Raw genomic sequence first — 19,700 nt, forward strand, 5'->3', positions numbered from 1 at the left:
ATGGAAAGCGGCGCGGCGGCGGGCGCGCGGCCCGGGTGTCCGCAGGCGGCGGGCCCTGGCGGGGGCCGGTTCCCGTTCCCCTACACGCCCTACCGCATCCAGGAGCGGTTCATGGCGGCGCTGTACAGCGCGCTGGAGGCCGGCCGCGTCGGGATCTTCGAGAGCCCCACGGGCACGGTGAGCCGGTGCGGCGGGACGGCGGCGGCAGGGGGCCGGCACCCGGGAGGAGGACGGGGGCCTCCCTCTGGGTGGGGAGGGGCGGTGGTGCCGGGGGAATCGGGCCGGGTCTGGGCCCGATGCCGCTGCGGAGGGGCACGGCGGCGTGAGCGTCGGTGGCAGCAGTGCTCCCCCGCGGGAGCCTCATCTCCTTCGTTTCCTGCGGCAGGGAAAATCGCTGAGCCTCATCTGCGGGGCCCTCTCCTGGCTCCGAGACTTCGAGGAGAAGAAGCAGCAGGAGGAGGCGCGGCTGCTGGCGCTGGAGGGGAGCGGACAGGAGGGGAAGGAGCGGCCGCCTTCGGCTGGGCCAGGACGCCCGGGTAGCCGGGGCATGGCTGGGGAACTGGACTGGGTGACGGCGTTTGTGCAGAGGAAGGAAGAGCGGGACGCGGTGGACAGGCTAAAGGTAGAGAAACGCTCGTACGTAGAGGATGGGTAAAACAACGAGGTGTGAGGATCAGAAAGGCTGATGTCCCGGGCGATGATTGGAAAAACAAGTGAGGCGAACTTTGATGGTGGTCTTTGTCTTTCACGCGCCTTTGTTTCAACTAAGAGGGACGAGGCGCTGCCGTGCAGCTCGCGTAAGGTGGGAAACTCCTTTACTCTGAACATAGTGACATATAATAGTCGTGCGCTCCAGGAGAAAGGGACTGTGTACTGACAGTTTTGTTCCAGAGTTCATGTTTTGCTTTACCCAGGGCATAGGAAAGTAATTATACCCAGGGTTTAGGACTAAATATGCTTCATCCTTTCTTCACTTTCCCTTTATTTTAGGAAGAACAGATCAGGAGGAAAAAGCGAGAAGATCGTCTTGAGAAAATTCGCCATAATGTGCAGTTAAAATATGCAGCAAAGAGGAAGGTGAGTTATCCCACAGAGATGAGAACTTCCTGTTTTGGTCACCTCGAGTGTTGTTCATACTTACTTATATCTGTGACTTCACTCTGAATTTTCCAACCCGTCCGTTTGCGGAGCTCTTTGTGTTAGGTGGCTGAAATTGGCCATGCAAAATTTTCTGTTAGATTTTCTTTTTAAAGTACAAATATGAAAAATAATTTGCGCATAGAGAGTTTCCTGTGACGGTGTTTGTATGTGGACAGAAAAGGTGTGTGTTCTGGTGGCCTTCAGATTTCTGCTTTGGTTTTAAAAGCTTTAAAACTTTTTTAATTTTTTTTTTTTTTAACTCTCTCATTTATGAGTATGTGTGAACACTGTACTTCTGGAATAAAACCTGTAGAACTGGGATTAAATTTAAAATCATGGGAACAGAAGCCCCCTCCCAAGAAAGCCAGGTTGAGCTTTGGTTGTGCTTTGCTCACCACTACAGAACATTGTATTTGTTTACTTTCATAGTAAACGTGATCGCATTGTTCCGAACTGTCTCTTTTTCTACATATAAGAAGTTCACAGGTGTATTTTCCTGCCATTTAGATGGGTGAACTGGCTTCAGTACTCTTGGCTCTAAGAGCTTTTTGATGGTATGAGTCAAACTTCTCAGAAACACCCGCTTCAGGTCCCCAAACGAGCAGATTTATTAGGCTGCCAGGCTATTAGTTTCTAGTGTGCTCCATCTCAAGTACAGTGTTATGTTTTGGTCAGCTCCTGTCAAAAGAATATGGCAGAAATAACAAAGGTTCAGAGGTGGATGGCAAATCAAAACCAAGTGGAACAAAGAGCTTTCGTCTCTTAAAAGAGGGTGAAGAGCATGTGAAATGAGAAGTGTGATATAAAGCATGAAAGCAAAGGAGAGAAATGTTATAGAGATTTGGAAAAGCAACTGATTCATCTCCTGTGTAGTGCTCACTAACTGCGTTTCTTCGTAATGCCATTGTAAAAGAATGCTCATTGAAATTGGAAGATACTGTTTTCAAATTGAAAAAAACAAACTCTTCTTTATCAGAACACAAAATTAATCAGAAAACTATTCTTCAACATTTTAACGGAATTTTTGTAGAGGGGTAGACCTATGCTAGAATAAGAACCACGTAACTGGAGAAAGAAACAGCAAGAGAAATCTCATGCTCTGCGTCCTAAAACAGATGCTGAGTTTATCCTAGGTTTGAGTCGACTGTGGATGGAGTGTTTGATTATGTCCTTATATGTTTGCTTGGTTGGTTTTTTTTACACATTTTTTTTTCTCACCTTTTAATGGGCCACTTTAAGCAGCTAATACTGCATTATATTGATATTGTCATTTTAGCATCCAGTAGTTCAGTGTGCCTTGTGCATAGAAGGTTTTTATGTTTCCCCTTCATATATGTCTGTGTGACGAAATCTTTGGTCTTTGATATTGGCTGTGTTCTGTGGGGCTGAACAGCTTCAGACACACTTGGTGCGTTTGCTTGTCCTGCTGGGGGTTTTCCCAGCAAGCTGTTCCCTGTGTTAGGGGTGAGGGACTGTGCTGTCTTCTTACCTGTCTGTGGCATAAAGTGATGCGCGTTCTACCTCTCTTTCTGTATGAGAAATAATGTGATCATGTGTTCCTTTCAGAGGTCTGAGGAGGACGAGACAAAGCGCCTGCTTCAGCTCAGCAAGGAGGTTCTTTCAGAGGGAGCTGGAATGGATGTTCTAGAGCAGCTGGACCGCAATGAGGAGGAGCTGATTCTTGCTGAATATGAGAGTGACGAAGAAAAGAAAATGGTATCTGGGTAAGAACAGGGACTGAGGGAGTTCCAAGACAAGGAAATGTTTTCTGTATCATTTTTGACTTGCCTAATGAAAGGGATTTCCTATGTGGTTGTGCAGATATGGCACTGGTGAGACCACACCTCGAATACTGTGTTCAGTTTTGGGCCCTTCACTACAACAAAGACATTGAGGTGCTGGAGAGCATCCAAAGAACGGCAGCAAAGCTGGTGAAGGGTCTAGAGCATAAGTGTTAAGAGGAGCAGCTGAGCAAACTGGGGTTGTTTAGCCTGGAGAAAAGGAGGTTCAAGGGAGACCTTGGCACTCTCTACAACTGTCTGAAAGGAAGTTGGAGTGAGGTGTGTGTCAGTCTCTTCTCCCAAGTAACAAGCGATAGGACAAGAGGAAATGGCCTCAAGTTGTGCCAGGGGAGGTTTAGATTGGATATGCCGAAAAATTTCTTCACTGAAAGGGTTCTCAAGCGTTGGAACAGGCTGCCCAGGGAGGCGGTGGAGTCACCATCCCTGGAGGTATTTAAAAGACATGTAGATGTGGTGCTTAGGGCCATGGTTTAGTGGTGGACTTGGCAGTGTTTGGTTATCAGTTGGACTTGATGATTTTAAAGGTCCCTTCCAACCTAAACGATTCTATGATTCTGTGAGTTTCTCCCTCATTCCAGCTGTGTAAGGTAGTTATTGTTCTGGAGGTTTGTTCGTTTAATTAGTTGCTTTGGTGTTCTACTTTAGTTTGGCTTTTAAGCTTTTGTTAAACTCATCAAAGTGGCCTGAAGTATTTTCTGAGAAAGTGCATCTTTCCTAAAATGTGTGGCAACGTCCTGCCTTTATCCATACCTGATTTCCCAAAGAATGCTTCTGGACGCTGAGCAAATGACTTGATCTCAAATTCCTTGCATTAGAAAAGCAAAATAGAGCTCAGGGCATCAGAGGAAGCTATCAGTCCTGCAGATTAGCACTGGCATCTTTTGATACTCTGAAGGGGAAGATGTTCAGATTTCTAAAGACGGAGCTTCACCATGAAAACCTCATGCATACTTTTCACTCTCCTGCATTTGCTTTATGCAGATGCCAGAAGCCATACTTCAGCAAGAAAAGTCAAATACGTTTAAAATACAAATTTGCTAATTAGTATCTAGACAGATCCTCCTGCCTTAAAAAACCCACTTAACTACTTCGTTTGTATGTAATTTACCAAACATTGAACTGCTATTGCCTTTGAGGAACTCTATGGCAGCTAAATATCTTCCTGAAGCTTTTCTTTATGCAATAGCTGGAGGGTGGTAAATTGTCTCTGAAGGGAAAGTTTTAAAAAAATAAATAAATAAGCTCACCAAAGAATAATATAGCACTGATTAGCTTATGCCTGGGGCTTGGAAGCCCCAGATTTAAAAGAAAAAAAAAAAAAATCTTGAATTTGCTAAAGACACACCCTACCAACATTTTTCTCTTAAAGAGCAAGGCTTGACTTGGTTTTGTACACTTACACTATTCTTAAAGAGTCGATTTTTCTTTTACCTCCTGAGTTAAGATCTGAGGCTCTTCTTGAGATGACACAACGATCTCTCTTGGACCTCTCTCTTGTAGTAGAGCATCATTTGATTCTCTCTCTGTGATCTGCTGAAAGGAAACTGTTTGAGCTTTCTCTTTTCTTAGGCTGGAAGATGATGATGATTTGGAAGAGGAGCATGTGACTAAGGTGAGATGAGGAAAGTAGATAGTGCCACCTCATAGAACAGCGTAGGAGTGAGCAGAATTACGGCTTCCTTGCGTCCTTCCCAGAGTCATGCGGTACAGAAGGCATTAGGGACTAGCATCCAAGAACTGCTGTGTTTGTTGATAATAGCAACCAGTTCTGCTGTGGTCATCTCCTTCTGGACTACCCTGGCTGCCTAAGCAGCTTGCCCTGCTAACACTGCTGAATTTTTGCTGTGTCTTGCTGTAAAAGTACACTGTAAGAAACATTTTTGTATTACTCTTCAATGATGAGTCCCTGTTTTTTTAGAGACCTTGGAAAATTAAATGGAAACAAAGGCAAATGCATAGGAGAAAACAAAGATAAGGCTGTTGGCCTCAACTGCTGTAAGGTGACACTCAAACATGTGCCTTCCCTTGTGTTTTTGAAGGCTTGAGCAAGATTTACCTTGTTGAGGTGCTTGGCTTCTTCCTTGCAGGATTGGTTGTAGGTAGGGTATTGGCTTCCATGTTCTTCTTGTCTTCCCTTTGTTTTTCCTCATTGTAGATTTACTACTGCAGCCGCACTCACTCCCAGCTGTCTCAGTTTGTGCATGAGGTACAAAAAAGTCCTTTTGGCAAAGACACACGTCTGGTCTCCTTGGGATCCAGGCAGGTATGTGGTATTGTTCACAAGAGACCCAGAGTGCAGGTTAATTTAATATGAGAGACTTTGTGAGAAGATGTGTGGTTGTGATGCCACAGAAGGCATCTCGGGGATTGACTGAATCTACCATTGAAAAACTGCAACAGTCATGGGTCGTGACGCAGGTCTGTGTGATGTATGTTTTTCTGTGAGCTGTGTTTTGGCCATTTGCCCTTTGATTTAAATAAATGCAAACATCTATTTTACCTTTTGTGGTGTGGGATATTACAGGTGTCTGAGTCACTGGGAAGGTGCTCGTCTCAGTGTTACTTCTGGCAGCATTTTTTAGAAGCTGCTCTGTAGCAGTGAGCCATCACAGTGCACTTTTCTCATTTTTTTGACTCCTTGCTAAGATTTTATGGGTTTTGAGCATCTTTGTAGCAGTTAGTATGCACAATGTTTGACTGACAGACTTTTCTATTTTGGAATCTAGCGAAAGATTTAAAGAAATCTTTTATTTTTCAGCAAAGGGTGCACAGGGGGCACTCAATGCTTAATGACCCCCTACTGCTTCCTCTCTTTGCATGTCCAAGAACCTGTGTGTGAATGAGGAGGTGCGACGCCTGGGAGCTCTCCAGCTTATCAACGACCGTTGCATGGAGATGCAAAAGAACAAACATGGTAGGAATACTTCCAACCTGGGGATGCAATCTTTGATAAAGCTATGAGGCCCTGGAGACGGTGTGTTCTGCCAGTCAGTTCTACCAAGAGACTGGTAGGAGCTTGAAAATGGCAGGTTGGAGGAGCAGAGTTAGAGAACCATAGTACTTTTACTTTTCTTGTCCTCCAGGCTATGACGCTGAGATCTGTATGTATATGTATGAGTGCCTTAAGTTGGTCAGGACTTCTGCAACAGAACAATACTTGTCTTTAACTCACTACTAGAAATGTTGGAAAATATCACATGGCTAAATAGTAACTGGCAAGAGTAGTGTCCACTGTGGAGATGGAAATCTTATTGCTGAATAATCTTTAAATAGATGATAGGTCAAAAATACATGTGACAAAGCCTGCTTTGAAATCCAAGAGGTTCTGCAAAGTGCTAGTTTTAGGCTGTTGCGTTGTTGCTCATGGCTTTCTTTTGGTTTCTGCTGTTAGAAAAGAAGAGTGATGAAGAGATGGAAGGGAAGAAGAGGCGCGTGAGTCGCGCTGTATGCCCGTTTTATTCCTATGAGCAAATGCAGTTTCTCCGTGATGAAGTTCTAGTGGAAGTGAAAGATATTGAGCAGTTGGTGACTTTGGGAAGGGAGACCAAAGCCTGCCCATATTATGGGAGTCGATATGCTATTCCTGCTGCTCAGGTAAGGTGCACACGTTTTTAGTGGAATTAATGACAGAGCCTCTAAGAATAAACCAATTGCCTGCTCCCCCCAGTACTGTTACTGAATGTTGTGGGAGTTTGTAAACAGACTGTGTTTGTCAGCTGTAGTTTTGCTGAGAAAGCAAAGGAAAATAAGAATACGTGTTTGAAGTTAATAGGGAGGCTGCAAGTATATCTAAACATCCTGAAACAATTGAAAGGCTTAATAATTGTGAGGCAATACTGGTACACGGGTGTAATCCTAGCGCTTGCCACCACTCTGCCTTGCTTGGTTCTCTATCGGAAGACATGCTTTCAGTGCTTCAGAGGAGATTAGGAAGGTAACCTGAGCTGATACGCAGTTGTAGCATAATCATTTCTCTTTAGTTCACATCCCAGTGCCTTGCTCAGGCACATGCTCCTGTCTCTTTTCCTGCCTTTCTCATACTAAGAGTAAGTAACTTGACTAAATTCTGTGGGGCCATCTGATATGGGCCTTTAATGAGTGGTTGTGGAATGCTCTAAATCTGTAAGGATGAGAGAATCAGGGCAGTGTGTGCTTCTCCTGTAGCTGGTGGTGCTGCCCTATCAGATGCTCTTGCATGAGCCTACTAGGAGTGCTGCTGGGATCAAGCTGAAGGACCAGGTTGTAATCATCGATGAGGCCCACAACCTCATAGACACCATCACCTGCATCCATAGTGCGGAGGTCAGCGGCTCTCAGGTGGGTCATAGCCTGGCCTGTTAATCGTGAGCGAGCTCTGCGTCCAGCAGAGCACCCGTTCTTAGCTCCTGCGTAATAACAGCTCCTTTTTTCCTTCATGTAGCTGTGCTGTGCTCACTCCCAGCTGTTGCAGTACATGGAGCGGTACAGGTGAGGATCTCAGAGGAAAATAGCACAATGTTGTCAGGCAGTGTGAATGCCATGGCTTGTCTCATGTCTGCGGGGTCTTTCTTGCTTTTCCCCGGTAGGAAAGTTATTTGCATTAATACTTCTGCAGATGAAAAGCCACTTGCTTCATTATCTCTGTCTAGAATCCGTCTTAAGTCAGACTCCTGGGGCTGGTATTAAGCAGTGAGAACGGGGTTACTCTGAGGATTCTGGCTTTCCTTTATACTCTCAGTTCCTTTCCCAATATCTCCCTCTAATCACTCCTGCTTTGTGATGCAGAGTTTCAAAAGATTCAGTCTTTCATGTCTCTCCTGGACCTTAGTTTTTCATGTGCTGACTGGCATTACGGCAGAGGCAGTAAGCTCTGAGGAGGAGGAAGCTACGTGTGGCTTTTGGCTCTGGCCAAACCTTGTGCCTTGTCATCGCTGCAGTGGTTGATTATTGTGCTCAATGCCAATAACTTTGCATTTGTGGAGCATTGTTGCAACTGGGACTTGAGATGTCACTGCCATTGTAGTAAGCAACCTGTAATTAATGTGCGAGGAGAAAGGCAATGGTAGGAACAGTGTGGGGTGCATGGGTGAGTGCTCTGGGGTGACCTTGGGCAGGAAGGGGTCTATGCCCTGTCACAAATAGGGAGAGTGAGCCTGGGGGAAATCATTCTTGGTTCCTGTCTCCCAAAATGAATGGGGGGTTCAGGTGCTTGTCTCTGCAGCTCAGCTGCTGTGAGTTAGTCCCTGAAGATGTTTCAGGGCCTAATGCCTGCTCATTTTTTCATAGGAAACGTTTGAAGGCAAAGAACTTGATGTACATTAAGCAGATCCTGTATTTGCTGGAGCGGTTTGTGGCCATGCTGGGAGGTAAGCAGACCTATTGTGTCTCCAGGGATGCTGTTAGACTCTGAGCTAGTTGGTGCTTCCTCAGGGCACTGTTCTCCTTCCTCCTCTGCAGAATCTGTGGGGAGGTGTGTTGCTTGTGTATAGGTTCAGAGGCCAGTAATTTTATTTCTCAGGCTGTTTTGTAACATGGGGATGTTGACTGGTGTCTGCCTGAACCCCACTCTTTGTTTGATTAACTGAGGAGCAGTAGATGACATCACAAATTGGTAGAGGCAGTTTCACTCTCTTTCTGTGTGCTTTTCGTATCTGATCTGAGTGGAGACGAGGTAGGGTGCTAACTGAGGAATACAGATGTGTGACAGTGGTCAGGACAGCACAAGAGCTGCACAGAATAAATCTCCTGGGTGATCTGGTGGCACGGCCTCTCCCTGTGTCAGGTGTGCCTCTGCAGAATGAATCTTTCTTTAGTGGTGCCTTTCCTTTGTGAAAAAAAATTAATTTGCTGTGATTTTTAAATCCACTGGCATTTGCAGGTCTCTTATCCTCTAATGGTCTGTTTGCGAGACCTCAGTGAGCCTTGAGGAGACCCTGCCATAAGTTCATAAAGAGCTTCCTCCTTGCCCAGGTGAAATGCAGCTCGTTTGGGCAGGGGCCTGGTGGTGCCCTCTGTCCTTCTAATGTGTGCTTCTCTTTCCCCTCTGCTCCTGCCACTCTTCCCCACACTCAGTTAAGTGCTTTCATTAGGAAATGCAGCCTGTGTACAGCTTCATGATTGAGGCTGCAAAAGTGAGATGTGAGGTGGGTGTTAAACACTAGGACATGAAATACAGTGAGTGGCAGCAATTAATCCTGTTCTGGCTGTCGGGGTCTGGGCATGGAGCTGTCCTCAGGTTTTTCCCTCTTCCCAATCGCCTGCCAGCCTATGTGCCTCCCAGCTCCCTGCAGCTGCATTGAGGAGGGGTGAGGGATGCATTGAGGAGGAGTGAGGGATGCATTGCGGTCCCCGTCCCTTCATCTTTGCAGTATGATGACTACATAGTGTGTGAGCATTTGTATGCACCCACCCTACCTGCTGCCTCCTGCTACAGAAGGAATGTAGGTGGTGTTTCTTAGGATGCAGGAGCACACTTGTCCTACAATGCAGGGCTACCCTATAAGGGAAATTAAAACTGAGCAGGAGCTGATGTTTTGTCCATATAGCTACATTTCACGGATGTATAGTTATTTCTTGTTTTTCGTCCTGGTGCAGTGTCTCTTTCAGCTTAGTTGTTAGTCTCTTGCTTAATTTTAAGACAGAGCCATTGTAAGCCTTTCTTGACTTGGTTTCATGTTTTACAGGTAATGTGAACCAAAATCCTAGCTGTCAGGCAGTTTCCCAAACAGGTAAGACTGGAGTGAACACCTGGGGTATGCAGTCATCAGTCAAGGAGATGGGTGTGGACAGTAGGGGGCTGCAGGCCCAGCAGCTAATATTTTTTTTTTTTTTTCCTCCTTTCCCCCCTTTCAGGGACAGTGCTAAAATCCATCAATGATTTTCTGTTTCAGAGCCAGATTGACAATATCAACCTCTTCAAGGTAATGCAAATGTTATCGTCTGCTAGGGCACAGGTGGTGGTGACTTGTTCAATGTTATCAGGAAGTGTGTATGAGAGCTCCAAGTAGACCCAAGGCCCACATGGCGGAATCTGCTTTCTAGCAGAGTCTCCTCCTTGCCCCAGTGTATAGATCTCTTTGGCTCCTGTCTGGATAACAGTACATTAAAGCTGGATAGGTGGTCTTGGGGTAGAGGGAAGCAAGCAATTAAACATGTACGAGTGCAGAGGCTGTCTGTAGGCAAAGCTAAACTGTAAGGGTTGCAGATGAAGAAATGATGCTACTCCAGTAACATAACGCATCCCTCGAACCTCCAAACACAGCACCTTAACACGGAGTGTTTCCGCTCTGGAAGCAATGCCTTTGTAATAAACTGCTGCCTGGGAGGCAACACTCAGAGAACTGTGCACCCCTCCCCAGAGCACAGCAAGAACAGCAAGCGGTATCTCTGCTGGACAGGGATCAAAGGCAGAAGAAGGGATGCTGAATGCCAGTTTGTTTTTTCTCCCTTCCTCCAACAGGTTCAGCGTTACTGCGAGAAGAGCCTCATCAGCAGGAAGGTACTGCCCTGTGACTTTATGATCAGCAGCATTCAAATGCTGTTTCACACATTGAGTTTGAAGTGGAAGATGCAGCAGCTGGGGTGGGAGCCTGTCTTCTCCACCCTGCTCCCCAAACAAAGTGGTTCCTGCAAAAAGCACCGTATGGGCAGGTTACCTTTTGCTTATATGGCAAAGAAGCACACAACGTGGTGTGCTGCAGTATTCTGGTGGGTGCTAATTCTGTGCTTCCTGGCCTCAAACTGGCTGGCCTGGTAGACTGTACTGCACTGGGAGAACAAGCATCAAAACTTGTTCTGGTTTTGATTAAACGAGCAAAGGAAAGTGATGGGAGCTCTGGGCTGATAGATTCTGATTGGGCTAGTTTGTGAACACCTGCCAAAGAACTTTGTCTGTGGTAGGCCAGCAAACCTCTTTTTATTTCGATCTGGCTTTTGCTTGGCAGCTTTTCGGGTTTGTGGAGCGATATGGAGGCCTTGCCACAGCTGTGAAGACCAACAAGGAGAACCAGAAGTTGGCTGGTTTGCAGAACTTTCTTCTGACCCTCCAGCAGGGATCTGATAAAGAGGGTGAGTTCAGACATCCTCTGCTTGTGCATCTGCGGACAAAGTGAGGGTGTGGAATGAACATCTGTCTGCATGAGGGACGAGGGGAGGTAGGTTTGAAGAGTGATAGACTGCAGAAGCTGTCCTGTACAGAGGTTTTTTTAATGTATCTGACTAGATGACCTAGGTGACTATACATATGATTAGAAGGTCTCCTGAGGTCCCTTCCAAGTTGAATGATGCGATTCCATGTTTACACTGCATGCACTCAAGCTTTGCCCTGCTGGCTCTGGGACCTGAGCTACCATGGGTAGCTCTGTTGAGTGGTGCCAGCTACAAAAGCCAGATCTTTCTTTTTTTTCCCTAGCAATGAGACAAAATTTGCGTTCTCTCCTTTATTGGGTCTTTGTTCTCTGCCTGTGTATGTAGACCAGGTATCATGTTCCTGTAGAAAGGAGCCATCCATATTTTGTGCTTAGTCTCTGCCTTCCGAAATGTGGCCTAAGTTGCTGCCTCTCCTTTTCACTTCCTGCCAGCAGGTACTCACCAGAGCCCTCCCGTGGAGGCTGAGAACGACCAGCTCCGAACTGCCTCTCCACTGATGCAGATCGAAGGATTTCTTTCAGCCCTCACCAATGCAAACCAAGATGGCCGAGTCATTCTCAACAGGCAAGGTACTGGAAGGGGCGAGCTGGGGAGAGGTGGCGTGAATCGCAAGCAGGCACTTCACTGGCAGTGAGGGAGGGGATCCTGAGCCTGGGGGCAGCCTGCAGCCTTGCCGGAACACGTGTGCTGTCCGAGATGCAGACTGGCAGGCTTGGTCTGTCTGAGGACTACTGAACCAAGGGCCCTGGGGCCAGGGTTTGCAGAGCTCTGCACCCACTTTGGGTGTTGATTTTTGTCTTGCCATTTACTGCGCCTCTTCTACAGCTCCATGAAGATTAGGAAGCAGAAGGTAACTTCTAGATTTGCATAACCTGCTGATGCCCCTGGCAGTGTAGAATAGCAACAAGTCCTTGTTTTGAGAGGTGGGGATTTGCAGAGTGCCCAGGACAGGAGGGAGAATCTCTCATATCCCTGAGTGTGTGTCACAGCTAGTTCCTGATGTTGTCTCTCTCTTTTTCCCAGGCACAGTTGGTCAGAGCAGCCTCAAATTTCTCTTGCTGAATCCAGCTGTCCACTTTGCCAAAGTGGTGGAAGAATGCCGTGCTGTAATCATTGCTGGAGGCACCATGCAGCCGGTGAGGGAATAAGGATGCGATCCTGAGCTCTCAGGAGGTCCCTGGTGCTGTCTGCAAGCAAGCATGGAAAGATAGCATGTGTGGGAAAAGGCCTTTCCTATGTACCCTTTTATCTTTCTGGTGCGGTTTCCCTGCATGAGGCATCAAACTGCCCATTTATGTAAAAAGTTGTAGGTGTAAGGGCAGGATTGCCCTTGTCAGGCTTTCTCGTCCTCAAGGCAATACAGGCTGAGGCTGAGCTCGTTGTAGGTTGGAACTGGCAGCCAGAGGACCTTATAAACCATCTGACCTAAAGGGGCAGGGATTCCGCAGGGACCATCCCACAGGGGATCGTTCAGAAAAATCAAGACTTCAGTTTGGATATGGTGGCGGGCAGCTTATCATCCTTCTGTTGCTTTAGTGTCTAAGAGAGCGTGTTTGTGTTGTACAGATGCAGTGGGGTGTGTCAGATATCCCAGTTAGCTACATTAATCCTGTTCCTGGACACACATGTCCTGAAATTTCCGCTTTACCCTTGAGGTGACACGGGAGGGAAGGAGGGTGCGAAGTGCAGGACCTGCTTTTTGGAAGGCCACCGTTCCAACTCTGAACCTTTCAGACTGCAGCTGGGAGAGGGGATGCAGTCCAGGCTGTGGGCTGTGCAGGGCATGGGAGTCCTGGCACTGGGATTTTTGGGTCTGGGGAGCCTGAAATCGGGCGTGCTGGGCCGGGAGGCTGGGTGGTGTCAGGCAGGGGCCGTGCCCCGTGCAGCGGGGCGGTGGCAAGGCTCAGGACCACGCACGCTGTGCGGAGAGCCCCGCGCCCCCGGGGCACCGCGCCGCCGGCAGGGGCCGCTGCCGCTCCTCGCCCGGCCGAGGCGCCGAGGCTCGGGGCGGGCGGGCGGTCCGGCACCGGCGCCGCCGAGGCCGGTGAGCTCTGCGCTCGGCAGCGGCTGCAGGCCGTGGCTGACCTTGCAGGGTGTCGCAGGCCCTGTCTCCCTCCGTGTGCCCTGGGCTGTGCCACGCCGCCCAGCCCCCTGGCTCGTGTGCTCAGCGTTCCCGTGCTCTCGGTGTTGTCGTCGCGGAGGGACCCGTCTCCCCTGTGCCAGCAACCCACCAGCCGGAGCGGACCAGCTCTGCCTCGACACTGGTGCCGAAGGAGCAGTACCAGTGTTGCTGATGTAGTGTCCTTTGGGACACAGGTGCTTCACCTCTCTTCGGCTTGTGGTTCGCAGGTGGCCGATTTCCGAGAGCAGCTGCTGTCCTGTGCTGGTGTGGACCCTGCACGTGTTGTGGAGTTCTCTTGTGGTGAGTGTGCCAGAGTGGCAGGGAGAGGTCGTAAGCTGTCTTTGCGAGACCTGAGTTCTGCAGTTTGCCTTTGGTGCTGTTTTCTCAACGCTCTGAGCAACTTGGCATCTTTGATGGCAGCAAAGGGGTGCTATCTGCAAGCAGGCATGGAAAGATAGGAGCTTGGCCCCACTGGGATGTGCTCTTCTCACTTCGCGTGGCGTATGTGGGGAAAAAACCTTTCCTACCTACCCTTTTATCTCCCCGGTACAGTGTCCCTGCATGAGGCATCACACTGCCTATTTATGCAAAAAGTTAAGGAGTCCCTTCCACTTTGAGCTTCCCCATTATCAGCAGGCAGCGTGCTCTGCCTTCTTCCCAGGGGCTCAGGGAATGGAAGTCAGAGTAGCTGATTGACTGAGGCAAATGCGTGCCTCACTGCACTCAGATGAAGCTGTTCAGCTAGTGGGGTTTGTGCACACAGCAGTGATGTTGACTCTCTCTACTTGTTTTTGTCTCCAGGACATGTGATTCCTCCGGAAAACATTTTACCCATAATCCTCTGCAGTGGTCCTTCCAACCAGCAGCTGGAGTTCACCTATGAGACGAGAGACCTGCCCCAGATGGTCAGTCTTTCCTTCGTTCCCTTCTTTTTGGCTTCTCATGCTTATGTTTCATAGGACAGTGTGCGCTCTGTTTGAAAGGTGGGCTGATCAAAAGCCGTGGCAAGAGAAATCCATGGGACTTGGGGCAGCTGTGTTGCCAAGTAATTGAGAAAGAGGAGCAGCAAAAGTGGTTTTGAGCTGCCTGCTCAGAGGTGGCTGTTGGAGATGAGGAATACTAGCAGCTCCTGTTTGGCTGTACTGAGATCCTGCATTTGTGTGCTGGACATTGGATGGAGATTTCTGACTATGCTTGACAGTTTGAAAGGCTCAGTGACGGTGGAGCATGGCAGCCCAAACCATAGGCAGCAGCAGCTGTTTCTGCACTTTTTTCTTCTTCCTTTGGTGGGCCAGTAAGCACCAGACACTAGATCTGCTCTGCCTCTGCTGAATCTCCACCAGATGTGCCAGCTAGCTCTCTACATCTGTTCCAGTGTGACAGGTCCCGTCCACTGGGACAACAAACATAATTCTTGCTTTCCTGAATGACCACTGCTCCACTGCAGTATCAGAAACTCTGGATTAGGAGGAGAGGCCAACCAGTGAAGATATTTTTGGTGATTGCCAGCTCCCCTAGGGAGCTCTCTTTGGCCTGGCATATTTCCCACATTTTTTCTCCCCTAAGGCATGTCACAGGGGAGGTGTGATCCTGGGATTGTGCACAGAATGGGAGCGGCATTAGCTGGAGCTCCTGTCAGCTGCAATATGCTCGTCTCTCTTGCAGATGGATGAGACGGGTCGAATCCTTTGCAACCTGTGCAATGTGGTCCCAGGAGGTGTGGTGTGCTTCTTCCCCTCCTACGAATATGAGAAGCAGGTGTATGCGCACTGGGAGAAGACAGGGCTGCTCACCCGCCTGGCGGCTAAGAAGAAGGTAGTTGTGCAGCCAGGGGCAGTGGGTACTTTAAATGAAGGTTTCAAAAATGAAACTATTATCTGTGCATTACAGGCCTCTCTTGCCGAGTTGTTCTCATACTCTGCACAGCAGAGCAGAGCGGATGTTTATCTAGCCAATCCCTTCAGTAATGAATAAATGATACTTCCCGGGTGGCTGATCACTGAGCTGGGATCTAAATTGGATTAAATGTAGATTCTTTAAGTGCACAGTCTGTGTAGTGGCCATGGTGGGAGACAATCCTTGCTTTCCAGAGTTGGCAAGCTTGTTCCTGTGTGGCTGGGGGGGGCTGTTCAAGTTGAGCTCTTATAGAGCATTTGTTTTTTCCCTGGCTCAGCTATGTGCCCCTCGAGCACAGAGCAGCACAACTACAGCCTAGGCAGAATGGGACCCGGCTGAAGTTCACAGGACAAATGGTTATCTTCTTCTGGTAGAAGTGCAGAGTGGAGACCAGCAGTGGTGACGCCTGTTGAAGGAGCGATGACAAACACTGAATGGGGAGATCACTGCAAATATGAAATCTTTGCAGTGACTCGTGATCACAAGTATTCGAAGACTGGGTATTGAAGGTCAGGCAGGCCATCTGTCTCTGGGTGTAGGGCAGGGGTCTTGGGTCATGTGCTGGGAGGGGAAAAGAACTACATCTACCCTGGCTGTGAATTCTATTTACTAAAAGCTAAATAACTTGCTACATACATTAGGAGAGCACAGTCCCAGATATTTCACAGCCTTGGTGCAGGCATTCTGGCATGTGGATCTGCCTGTAGGTTTTTGTGGTGGAAGCACTGTGCTTCAGCTTCTCCAGGTGTTTGTACAGCTACCACTCGTAGCGCCTTTCAGGTGTGTTCTGTCAGGGTCCCAACAGTCTGCCTGGTGCCTCCAAGGCTTTGTGCCACAAGCACGCAGCCTGCCCTACCTTTCAACTCCGATTTGTTCTTGTTCGGCCTTGGCAGTCTCCAGCAAATTGGATATGCATTAGCAAAGCAATTTGGTAGGAATACAGCAAGTGTGACTTTCAGCTGCCCACACACAAGATCGTATCATAGCAGTGGAAGGTTAAAGTCTTTCCTGAGGTGGCTGTGGTGAGATCACACTGAGTTTATATATAAATTACACAGGGAAAATTAATTTAAATCAGAGGATTAAATAGCTACTGTTTAGTAAGTTAAATAGTCTTGCTTGTATTTGTAAGTGCCAGTTATTTTTTTACTGAAAGAGTGATTCTGACTGGTAAAATTTGATAGTACTTCTTGCTAACCAAGAGAAAACACATCCTTTAGGTTCTTTACTGTCACAGAAAAGGCAGATATTGCACCTCTTGTTTACTAGGAAAACAACTTGTGATTTAGGCTGAGATGCAGCATCTATCAAAATGCAGCTCAATTAAGTGCAGAGACTTTCAGTAACTAATTAGGCATGCTAGAATAACATAAAGAAATATTACTTTATGCTTTGCACAGAAAACTAATTTATTCACTGTGCAAGGGGAGCTATTACTTGGAATTAATTGGCAATTCGAATTGATTGGTCCTATCACTGTCTTCCAAGATCTTGCAGCTGGAGGGTCTCCTTACCCCGCTGGATCTTTATTCATAGATGGAAGAGGTGCTCATTGCTTTCCTGCCTCTCACCGCTCGGATGACTTGTAACTTCTTGCAGAATTAGACAAGTCTGCCAAAGCTGAAAGGAATGTTGGAAGGGCAGGAGCAGCTGCTGCTCCCTTTGGAGCCCAGTTGAAAAGTGCTGCAGTGAGCATGCAGCACATTCTCAGGGTAGAGGAGAAAGGTGCTGGTTAAATTAGTTTTTCGGGCAATTTGCCCTTCCCTGTTTTTCCACCTGCCGTTTAAGGGCATGGGAGTAAAATGATTTGCGTTCTTTAAACTGTTTGCTTCCTGTTGCTGCAACTGACGCACCACCTGTGACAGATCTTTCAGGAGCCTAAGAAAGCGAACCAGGTGGATCAGGTGCTGGTGGAATATGCCAAGTGCATCAAGGTAAGCTGAGCTGGCACGATGGTGGGAGTGTGGCATCCCAGCTGCATATGGGAGTGCTGCTAAAGAGGGCATTGCAGCTTTAAACAAGGAAAGAGGGCTCTAGCCCAGATGTGGGAGTGTTTCTGAGGCACAGATTATCTTCCCTACTCTGGTTTAAGTTGCTGGTCCCTCTCCTGCAGCGCTGCAGCCAGGCAGGAGGACAGATGACGGGGGCCCTGCTGCTTTCTGTAGTTGGAGGCAAAATGAGTGAAGGGATCAACTTCTCAGATGACCTGGGAAGGTAAGGTGGCTGCTCCTTGGAAGGTGAGCACGGGGCTTGTGGTGGAGTGGACACATCAGTACCTGCACAGATGGAAAATCCTGGGGAGTGCATGGCTTGGGCTGATGCTTAAAGCAACGGGTCCAAGTCTGCCGGGTGGCTCTAAAACCTGCTTGTCCAGAGCACTTTTCATGTGAGGAATGCAGTTAGGCTTGCTGTGTTGGATAATCCCTTGTTCTGGCACCCTGAATTCCTCTGCAGCTTTCTGTTCAGAACGTGCTTGTCAGACTGCTGTGCTTTACTGCTGCCTTTGGTTTTCAGGGCTGGCTGTGTTTCAGGGGTGCAGTGACCTCTAATTTATCAGTCTATTGGCAAAGTGCTCTAGGATGAAACATTAAGAATAATGCAGTCCTCCTTTGCCCCTTGCAGGTGTGTGATTATGGTGGGAATGCCTTACCCCAACATTAAATCTCCAGAGCTCCAGGAAAAAATGACTTGGCTTGACAAAACAATGGTAACAGAGACACTTACACCTCTGCCTCTTTCTCTTCGGCTTTTTAGTATTACCTTTCCTTGCAGCACACGAGTCCCAGGGCTGCCTTCAAAGATTTTTTTAGTTGAGCTTGCCTTCATTTCCCAGACTCTGTGGTACCAAAAGCACAGCCTTCTCCACACTGAATGTGTACAGATGGCCCTAAACACAGGGAAGAAGCTCAGCAGAGGGAAACACCACTGGGGCTCCCTGGGAACACTGAGTTCCAAGGGCAGCAAGGTCTCTTTGCCTCAGAGGAGGTGGTAGAAGCTGCTTGCCAGGATCACTTCTCCTCTTGGCTCACTTGTTCTTCCTCCCTGCACGCTGGAGATGCTGTTCCTGGGCACCTGGGGACAAGTTTTCTGCCTTCAAGGGGGACTTGGGCTGGCTCTTTGTGAATGCTTAACATAGGCTGCAGTCAGAAAACTTTCTTCTGTTCCTCCTTACTCTCAGCTTGGGGTCTGCGTGGCCACCCGCTCACTCAGCACGGGTAAAAGCATTTGCCTCGCTTTGTCATTAAGACTCCCTAGTTTGATTTATGTCTGTCTCATGCTCAGTCTTACCTATTTCTCCTTTCCAGCCCAGAGCTGCTGGCCAGGCACCTAGCAGAGTGCTGATTGAAAACCTGTGCATGAAGGCAGTAAACCAGTCGATAGGTAATTCATCCTTCCTTGGGCAGGCTGGGGGGGACACGAAGTGTGACTGCACTGGAGGGTGGGGAAAAAGGATGCATTACCCATCAGTCTAAGTACAGATGACGGGAACATGAGCTTCCTTGCCCAAGAACAAACACTTGAGTGGGCCAGTTTAATGCAGTTGTACACTCTGTACAGGCAGAGCCATTCGCCATCAGAAGGACTTTGCAAGCATCCTGCTCCTGGACCACAGGTATGCACGCCCTGCCATCTTTAACAAACTGCCGCAGTGGATCAGGGAGAGAACCCAGGTGAAACCTGCCTTTGGATCAGCATTTGCAGAGTTAAGAAAGGTCAGAACTTGTATCTTATGTACTGCTACCAAAACTGTTTCCCAGTGTAGTTACCTGTACTTTTCCCAAACCTTCACTTTAGAGTAAGGCCAGGGACAAACTGTGTGGTTTTGTGTGTTCCCAGTTCCATCGAGGGAAGTCAGACGCTTTCTGATGCGGACCAGAGAACAGGCTGTAGGTCATCTCTGTGAGCTGAACCTATGACGAATGCCTGAAGCAACACAAGTTTCTGCTTTTCTGTACCAAGGAGTTTGTGAACCTCCACCTTCTACCTCCTTTGTGGATGTTTGCTGTTCAGTATCTGAGCACTATGATGGTGAGACAGCCTTCAGCACCATAACCAGGAGGGAAACTGGCTGTAGGTCTGAGGCAGGTGAAGATAGTAGCAACAGGCTACTTTTACAGTTTATAGCTGTTAAGGTTTTATTTAAACTGATTAAATATTTTCAACTCAAACATTTAAGTATGGGGAGTATAATTATTTTAACTGAACACATCTGCTTTTTCTCATCAACCATCAAGTGTAGGGGGCTTGATGGCCAATGAAAACATAGAGCTTTCCATGAGAATTGTAAACTATCAGGCCATTAGTTTGTGCCATGTTGGAATTAGTCAGACCGGTAAGACACGGGGAAGCTATCGGTAACATTTCTTATCCCCTTCTTTCTACCTTGCTTCAAGCAGTCACTAGATTCAAGGAGCTGTTCATTCTTTCAAGGTGAATAAAAGATATGGCCATAATACAGCACAGCACTTCGCCTTTGATCACACTTAAGCACAGGATTGCTCTGCCCTTTTTACTAAGTTTTTGAATTTAAAGTAACTTTCTGTGGAAAACGATAAGAGCTGTTGGGTTGGGTTTTTTAAGCATAACTTTCCTGGGCTGCTTTCCTAGGTCAT

General features: G+C 47.8%; 1 protein-coding gene across 1 annotated transcript; it reads left to right on the forward strand.

Moving 5' to 3' along the window:
* On the forward strand, window positions 1-18,979 carry DDX11 (DEAD/H-box helicase 11). Its single transcript, XM_086611198.1, has 26 exons — window positions 1-177; window positions 386-622; window positions 991-1,077; window positions 2,707-2,864; window positions 4,512-4,554; window positions 5,098-5,205; window positions 5,769-5,856; window positions 6,334-6,536; window positions 7,107-7,259; window positions 7,363-7,409; window positions 8,208-8,287; window positions 9,605-9,649; window positions 9,774-9,841; window positions 10,381-10,419; window positions 10,865-10,988; window positions 11,504-11,638; window positions 12,093-12,205; window positions 13,419-13,491; window positions 13,993-14,096; window positions 14,857-15,006; window positions 16,953-17,021; window positions 17,201-17,301; window positions 17,710-17,794; window positions 18,393-18,468; window positions 18,646-18,800; window positions 18,925-18,979. Exons 1-26 carry the CDS (start codon window positions 1-3, stop codon window positions 18,952-18,954), a joined length of 2,748 nt encoding a protein of 915 aa, XP_086467324.1. The 3' UTR covers window positions 18,955-18,979.
* The last annotated feature ends 721 nt before the right edge of the window (window positions 18,980-19,700 follow it).

The sequence above is a fragment of the Tauraco erythrolophus genome, chromosome 4 (assembly GCF_009769465.1).
Source record: "Tauraco erythrolophus isolate bTauEry1 chromosome 4, bTauEry1.pri, whole genome shotgun sequence".
NCBI classification, from domain to species: Eukaryota; Metazoa; Chordata; class Aves; order Musophagiformes; family Musophagidae; genus Tauraco; species Tauraco erythrolophus.